Source organism: Nomia melanderi, chromosome 7, assembly GCF_051020985.1.
Source record: "Nomia melanderi isolate GNS246 chromosome 7, iyNomMela1, whole genome shotgun sequence".
NCBI lineage: Eukaryota > Metazoa > Arthropoda > Insecta > Hymenoptera > Halictidae > Nomia > Nomia melanderi.
The window spans coordinates 18,754,667-18,763,909 of record NC_135005.1 but is presented as its reverse complement, the minus strand read 5'-3'; the positions used below and the strand labels follow the sequence as shown (position 1 = coordinate 18,763,909).

The window sequence follows — 9,243 nt, the reverse complement described above, 5'->3', positions numbered from 1 at the left end:
ATTTTTATTAAAAATTGCCTGATACAAATATTGATACTATTCATACACACAAGGTGTGAAAATGATGTATACTATACATTTGATGAACAGAGGACGTTGATAAGTCAATTGCGTTTCAGAAGCAAAGAACTTTGATTAACTACATATAGAGTATTTGGTCAACTTCGACCATTTTATGTTATGTTATATTGACACAGAGGGGAAAACGAAACCTCTGACTTTTTACACAGTCGGTAATTTAGATGATGCGACATCGACTCCCATAAGCTTGCAATGTCTATCCTATACCTCGCCCGCGGTACACCGAGGGCAGAATGTATCACGTGAACGGTGGTTTATTTAAGAACGTATGAAGGTGAAGTCTCGCCATTTTAATAATATGAGTGCTTAAGAAGTGGTTATGAACTTGAGTCACATCTCATTTTATGTAGTACGTATAAGAATAAAATTGTTACTTAATTACGATATATACAGCTACCAAATTTATGGTCACACGTTGCATTCTAACCTAAAATATTTCTTCATTGTTTTTTATGAACTTGTAAGTAACGTTAGAGATTAAATGATTCATTCTTAATCTGTAATAATTACCAATTCAATATAACATTTGAATGAATGTATCTGTGTAGTTATTTTAAGTAATATGGAATATTGATTTTACTGACATAAACTGTATATTAAGTTTCTAACAGTTGAGAAACACATAAAGTTCTTTGCTGGCTACTTGAAAGTAGCACAGACTGTTGTTTCTTTAATGTTAGCGATCAAATTGTTAATATAATATGGTGAAAAATAAGTCATCCTTTGAGAACGCGATAACATAATAGGACTTAGTATTTACAAACCTTTAGTATTCATACGTGAGTAGATTACTTAAATATGAATATCATTTTTTATGGTAGAAATGGCTCGAGTTTATGTTTATGAACGCCCAGTTGACTCTGTTTTGACGAATGTGACATTCTACGAGAATTTATATGTAAGTATCTCTTAGAACATAATTTACTATGATACACTTAATCATGATAAGAAATAATTAGAGTTTCGGTTCACATTGCTTCTTATAATTTTATTTGTCACTTATGATGCATGTTTGATTGAAATTGTTCCACTGTTATAAAGAAAATTTTTACAAAATCTATAGTGAAATATTTTTACAGATTTTGTAATAGAAATAAAGATTCAAACATATAATGTTTATATCAGACACGATAAAACATATATTCAAATATATAAAATGAATACCGGTATTAATTATAATCATTCATTAAATGTCACATTATTAGTGTATGTTTTATGACTAATTTGTTATTTTTTACTACAGCGTATTTTAATGATTTAAGTTACAATGTTGCTTGCATGATCTTTAAATCTTAGGTTTCATAGTCAATAGAAATTTCATGAACCTTGGTTCTGTTATAAACTCTATCGAGTTTCCAATGATTTCCTTCTTTACCGACTAACGCTAACTACTGAAGTCGTTGTGCACGAATGGTGGCGTGGTCGGTGGTCGCCATGTTGCAGGCTAACATGGTTTCCGCGGCACGGCCGGAACGTCTCACGTAATGGTGGACAGTGGTTCACAAAATGGCTGATCATGAATCACCAGATGAAAAATCGCCATTACTTTAGGAAAATAGACTCTTCTGTAACTTAGCATGTTACTACCTCAGGATAAAATTCGATAAAAGGGGACCTAGAAGGCTTAATACATTACATTTAAGCAATTTTTGGTCATTTCTAATGTACTCTATGCCAGTTGAAGCAAGTTAGTGTCTGAAGGTACAAAGCCACCTGAATTGAAGAATTTACGCGACACTCTACTGTGTTCCAAACATTAATCCGAGTCGTTAGGTTTTAAGTTTCAATAAAACAAACAATGCTTAATGAAAATTGAGCGAATCGGGGTATCCAATTGTCTAGAAGAAGTTGGAGGGTTTGGGAAAATAAGACGCTGTTATCTTTGAGTACAGGCTAATATAAATTACGAACGAAAGATTCGTTATAAGTGTCACTCTCGTTTGTTATATTATTCGCGCCTTGGGAACATTTTGATATTTCTTTCACTTTGTTACATGATATTTGAAAAGGTCAATCTTCGATCTACAAGAAGATTTAGGGATATGCGTCTGGCGGTTAAACGAAGTTTGTACATCTTTTTTTTCAGCGACGTACAGAAGAGATACAGATTAAAGAAGAACCGCATGACATAGATGAGAATGATCAAGGCAATACTTTTTCACCAAATACTGACGTAACGTCTACCACTACAGGAGAATCAACTGTTTTAGAAACTCGATCGGCGGACTATATAAATAACAAAGAAAATGAACTTGTATTGTCCAAAGATTATACTGATACAGAGAATTCAATAGTACAGACGCCTAGAAGGAAACGTACACGTTCAGAATTTGAAAATCTTAAAGAACAAGATACACCTAATTCATTTAGAGAATTTAAACGTGTTCGGTTTACAAGTCCTACTGTAATTCATTACATTCCCGAAAGGAATTCAAAATCATCTATAAATGGGAAAAAATGCGATATATGTTCGTTGACCTTCAAAAAAGCAATAGCACTGAAGTGTCATATGGATTATTACAATGGATACTCTGGTTATATTTGTGATAAATGTAATGCGGTGTTCAAATCACAAGTTTTATTAAAAAAACACAAAAACCGATCAGCCTGTCAGAAGCGTAATAATAAAGATAATAACGATACAAGAATGTTTTTCTGTCATTTCTGTGAGCGACCGTTTAGACGCAAACCAAGCTTGCAAGCTCACATATTTCATGCACATTCAAAATTAATGTTTAGTCTTGAAAAAGAGAAAAATGTAGTTTCATCTCCGCAAAATACCGGCAGTCCCGCGATTAAAAAAATGAAGCAAACAAGTATCGTAGATTTTCTTCGAAGAGTTGCAGAAAAAGAAGCACTTACTTCTAGAGAAAGCGTTAATCTTAAAGAAAAGCATTCCAAAAAAGTTACACCTAAGCAGAATGGGGTATTACATTCATTTTTGGGACCACCTCAAGAAAATAGAACAACTAATAACAAAACTTCTAGTTCTAATACTGATTCCTCTCGTGGTAAGAGACCATTTGTTGAGATACACGTGGACTCTGATATGGTGACGTTTTTATTGAAGAATAATGTAAAAACTGAAATGAAAGAGTTATCTTCTGACTCACCATTGCATAATACATCCTATAATCTTAGAAGAATCAGAAGAAGTAGTGATCATTCATTAACTGATTCGAATATGTCACCAGCGTCTAGAACTGGCAGGAAGATACACTCAGTTGCTACACCTAAACACGGACAAAGAGACTGGCCGCTAACAGACCAACAACTGAATGATAAATTTAAAACTAAAAAATGTTCAGTTTATTTGATTAGATGCGATACAGATATTAAGAAAAATAAGGAACTTAATGGCGTTGAACGAGATTCTAACAAGAATACTAAGCGAAAAAGAATAGAAGTTCCATTGGTAAGAATGAATAACGGTGTAAAAGTTCAGCAGGTTGATCAACTCTTACCAGGTTCACAGAAATTGAATACAATTCGAAATGGCAAGCGGACGATGTTTCGGTGTAAGGTTTGCAATAAATCCTTCTCCGCAAAGGAAAGCTTGCATGAACATTTGAAATTGCGTCATGTGTTCTATATATCAAGTATATGCAATGCTCGCAACAGAACGATGAGTAAATTACTGAAACATTACCTTTATCGACATACTATTCTCAGACGAATGAAGTGTTGTGTGTGTTTTGAGAGATTTAAGTCCCTTGTGTTATTGAAACGACACATGGTTGTACATTGCATAAGAGTAATCGAATCCGAGGAAGATAAACCATGTACTAAGGAAATATTTAAATGTAACTTAATGAAAAAGACCAATCGCTGCGAAGCTTGTGGTAAGCTATTTTGGTTAGAGTCATGCTTGAATGAACATGAAAAGGTTTGTCAGAGAATGAAAGTGAAAATAAAGAAAGAACATTGTATACCATCCGTGGAAACATCTCCGCCCCCTTCGAATAATCAAGGATCTAATGCGAAATTTAATCGATCTCTTAGCGGGTCTGAATCTGTATGCCAGTCAGAGTCGGTGACACACCAAAAACCGTTATTGAAGGGTGTTGCACTTGTAAAAGGGTATAACATCGATGACAGTGGCTCTGAGAAAGTGAAGTTCCCCTGCACCGTTTGCGATGCACAGTTCCATACATTTCAGAATTTGTGTTTACACGAGCGTACCTATTCCCAGCCAGCTGTATACATCTGCCAGACCTGTGATACAGCGTTCCCCACAAGGAGGATATTGAAACATCATGTATCTGCGACCCATACGCCTATCAAGCTTCTAATGTACAAATATTTCTGTATGTTCTGTACTCAGGGCTTTTCAAAGAAATCAAGACTTCAAATTCATATAGGTCACTTCCACGCTAATCAAACACCTATTATACCGAAACCGTGGTTGGACAGCTCGCCCAACTGCAAAGTGGATGCTGTATGCAGTATATGCAACCTGGTGTTCGAATCCAACGAGGGTTTCATCGAGCATACCCTCTACTACTACAAAGGTCAAATGTTCACGTGCACATTCTGTGATCAAACTTTCCACGGAATGTACATGCTTAATCATCACAATAAACTGAAACATTACTCGGAAGACAAGCGCAAATTGTATACTTTGATATGCAACATCTGTAACGAGGGCTTCAACCAGGAATCCCACCTCCATGCGCATAAGCAACACGTTCATTTGAACCGGGTCACCTACAAGCCTTCGTGTCCTCAAGTTAACCCTTCGAGTAACACACAGGATCACACGTACGCGTTAATAAATAGAGATAATGCATCAAGTAGTTTCCCATCCAAAAAGTTCACCTGTAACATTTGCCACCTAAATTTCTTGCGAGAGAAAGACTTATATTTACACAGAATGGAGTACACCAATACCGGGGACTTCCTGTGCAGCTATTGCCCCAGAAGGTGTCCTAACGATACCATTCTAGCCAGGCATGAAAATTTGACCCATATCAGTCGTAATTCCAGCGAAACCTACACGTGTCGTTTTTGCGGCGAAGTAGTCTACACAACCGTAGCACTGAAATGTCATCAGTATCATTTCCACGAAATGAACGAAACGGATTTAAAGAATGAGAACGGTATTCAATTACAGAACACTGTGATGCTTGTCACGTCGAGACCAGACGATGGCAATTTTTCTTGTACGATCTGTAACATGAAGTTTTACAGTCAGGACAAGTTGAACTACCATTTGCAGGAGTATGCGAACACAGGCACGTACAGTTGTCCAACGTGTAGTCGGAAATTTCCAGAGTTGTACCGCCTAGAAGTGCACAAGCTCGAGCATTCGAACTTGAACTACATGTTGTGCAAATATCGATGCTCTGTGTGCCAAGAGGGATTCCCGAGTCTCTTGAACGTTCAAGCGCACGCGTTGCACTTTCACGGACGCAAAGGTACTAAGAAGACTGCGAGTGAGTCTACAACTGCCAGTACTACCAAAAGAGGACCATACACGTGCGACGTATGCTCGATGTCCTTTGAATCCACGTATTCTTTGAAAAGACACGAAGCACGTCTCTCGAACACAGGCGACTATATGTGCGATTTATGTGGCAGGAGATTCCCTGGTATCGAGTGGTTGAAAGAGCACCAGAAAAGACACGCGGTCAACCCGAAACGACAGAGGTACTCTTGTCCCGACTGTGATGAGACGTTCCAAAGTGTACTTTCTCAGTACCAACATATCGTTCATCAACACGGCAAGCAGAAATGGTTCGGTAAAATTCCTAACCAGAGAAGACAAGGAGCTGCGAAAACTGCCCAAAAAGCACAGAATGGCAAGGGCAAACAAGGCCCAACTACAGGCAACACTGTAAATAAAGAATCCCCCGCCACAGAGAAGTGTGCTAATGAAGACAATGCTTCTCTAATCGAAGAACACCTGCGAAATTCAGGAGCGGAGCTGCTCTCCCGCATGTGCCCCACTTGCAGTACAAAGTACCCAACGTTCAACTCATCCCAGTTTCATTTCGAAGGAAGTCCTGACCGTTGCATTGGTTGCAAGCTCACCTTCACCACGGAAGCGAAGCTTAAACAATATCCGTCGAAACCACATGTGCGAGTCAAGCCTATCAACATGGAAGATGCGCCCTGTCTAACCACGAAGGAAGATCCCGATGTGGTGCCAGTCGATCTTGACAAGGAATCCGAGACTGCTGAACAGCTTGGAAGACAAAGCAACACCGTCAAATCGGCCATTCATGTTTCGTATAAAAATTTTTGTCCTATTGTTAAGTATGAATCGGATATATCATCGGAAAAATCGAACGACGAGCCCCCGTCCGACATTGGAAAATTAAAAGTCAGAGACTTTGCTACGATGATTTAAATCTGGCTAGCCGAATGCATGCAATTAGACGAGGTAGGGGATCTGGTAATTTGCGACAGTTCTGACTGGGTTAGGATTAAAGCTAGGAAAGAATAAAGCTGATTATGTATAGTCTCAGTACCATCGTTACCGTGGTACTTCCGAAACCCGATCTTTCCCTCTCCAGAAGTGCATGATCTACGTTTGTACGTAGGAACTGAGGTGTTCTTAAATTAAACGGTACACGATACAATATGCATCGGATCTTCATTGTATCTTTGTACAGGTGTCTCAAGTATCGTATAATCCCTCGTGTCCGAACTCTGTAAAAAGGTTGTTACGCAAGTTCTATTAACGGAACAGCGAGTCCGCTAGGTATAAAACTATATTTAAAATATTAAAAATACTGAAACAATATTAGTTTGAGTAATTTCAGTCTCAACAAATAAAATTTACTTTGTTAATAAGTATGATTTATCACGGTGGTGTTGTTTCGCCGATCTTTTTAATCGCATGTAATTTATATTTAAGGTGTCTATAAAGTATTATATTTCACCGCCTAGAATGTTATCCGTGAGATACTGTATGTTTTAATCGTTCTGTCGGGAAGGTTACATTTTATACTTGAATGTTTTTAAAGATTCTACGCATTTCGTTGCCTGTTGTGAACTAAATTGCTACAGTCTAATTTTAGTGGTACGCGCAGCGTGTATGATTGTCATGCTTGAACCGCAATCTTGTCAGTCTTCAAATTGGCAAAGTTTTTATGACGAAAGCGAGATAGTCAGAGATATTAGGAGTATCAGAAGGGATGAATGATAAGAATGTGTCGAAGAGCCCGTTTCTGTTAAATATTTTTAGCGTATCCGGAACAAACACACTTCTCAGAATTCTTTCCGTTGGTTAACTCAATATTCTAACACAAAGATATTGTAACTGTATTATTGAACTAAGGACTAATGTTATTATTATAAATAAATCCATCGTATGTGTTTTTGTATCGTATGAGTGCTTCGTATAACATAAAACGATTTCTTTTTTAAAAACCTAATAGATTTACTTCATCGTAAACCCGTTGTATGTCTGGCGCCGCAATTCATTGTACAAGGTATAGTCCATTTTTACATAATACTATAAAAAATAATGGTATTTGGTCCAGTATTTAATGTATCCTCTACCATTCTGTCCCGCCATTTCTCAGCATAGGACGTGATCCATCATTTTCTCTGTAGCTAGATAAGGCAAGTATTAGGGCCCGAGGTAGGTAATATTCTTCCCAGAACTCTATCTTGTTATACATTACATTACTTTCTCTATGTGTTGCTGAGCATTGGCGGTAACACGTGTACAGTGTATTATTCGCGTCAGTCGAGCCGACCAGTGGTTTAAAAGTGAAGAGGGGCAAGGGGAGACGTCCAATCGCGGCTCTGTTATTGGCCGAGCCGCGAGCAGGGGGTGGAGCGTCGGCTCGGTCACGTGAGTAACGCACTGTACAATATTCTTGTGGGAGGCACCCCTGGCATAAACCCAAAACTCTGTAGACGCCTGACGCAGTGGAATTTTCTCTGACGAATCTGAAATACCGACACTGTGGGAAATGGTCTGCGTTATCGACCCGTACGTAAATGAAACGGTCGGTCAGCGAACTAGATAACACATCAACGTATGTCAAGATAGCAAAGTTTTAATGCCGCGACATTGTATGTCACGAGAACTGTTGTTTAAGCCTCGAATTATGAATACACTTTAACTCGTGTGTCTTTAATAATTCATGTTCCAGGTCTGCGAGTCCCAATATAAATAAAAGATAGTATGATACAAGTGGTTCGGCCTACCCATCGTTTTTCACATAAATACACCCGAGGCTTTGCTCTGCTTTGAATTCTATTTTATCCACGTTACTGGCAGCAGAAGAATTTTTAACATTTAAGCTCTCATGATCGATAATCCTTTACGAATTTACGATACTGTACACAGTTGCCGCAGTTAGTAAACTTGAAACTTCCTTGCTGTAATAACATTCGCTTTCGCCGCGAATGTAATTCGACCGTTACCCTCGGGCACTTTATGCTTTTACCTTCAAGATTTGTCATGGTTTTACTTTGGCGAATGGTGCGATAGCTATCCGAGCGACCCAAGCCCGAATAATTGAATCAATTTTAATCGATGCTTGACATTGTCACCAATAACACAGGAATTTGAATGAAACGTTCGCAGAAAAAATGCTCGTTTATAGAGTACCGCAAGTATTCGAGTACTGCTGTTGAACATTACTGCGGAGGTTGTGCAATAAATACCCGTCCAATTGAATCGATCAAATCAATACGTTTATGAAGCACCATTTGACGCCCCGTTGAACAATAGATTTATTTACTCGGCTAACTATAGATTAATGATATTGAACGGTAACTTGACGGTAACGCATTGAAACAGCAGCGTCGGGTGCAATTAATTTGTCCGGCTAAATGTTCAGTGAGTTGATATTTCAATTTCCTTGCCAGCGGCGACGACACACTTCGTTAATCGAGAGAAATAGCGGGACACGCGCGGCGTATAACCGTCAATGATCGAATCAAATTTGTCGCGATAAAATTTGTATGAAGAAACGAGGGTCGACGCGTGTTTCAAAGAATAATTAGAGCGGTAGTAAATACACCCGTTTCGTTCGCGCGTGCGTTAATTAACCGACCGCTCTCGCTTCGTTGTTACTATCGGGTGCCTCGAGGAAATTCGGCGAAGCGATATCAATCGGATTCAGATTAGTGGTTGTTTTTATTCTTGAATAAATTACTTTTATTCCTCCTTTCCTTGCGCCACAACAAACGCGTCCT

At 38.4% G+C, this 9,243-nt stretch overlaps 1 protein-coding gene across 1 annotated transcript; it reads left to right on the top strand.

Annotated features, from left to right (window-relative positions):
• The first annotated feature begins 271 nt into the window (after positions 1–271).
• LOC116425063 (uncharacterized) lies at positions 272–7,417 on the top strand. The gene is made up of 3 exons (XM_031972261.2): positions 272–430; positions 903–979; positions 2,168–7,417. Exons 2-3 carry the CDS (start codon positions 905–907, stop codon positions 6,431–6,433), a joined length of 4,341 nt encoding a protein of 1,446 aa, XP_031828121.2. The 5' UTR covers positions 272–430; positions 903–904; the 3' UTR covers positions 6,434–7,417.
• Positions 7,418–9,243: the final 1,826 nt, after the last annotated feature.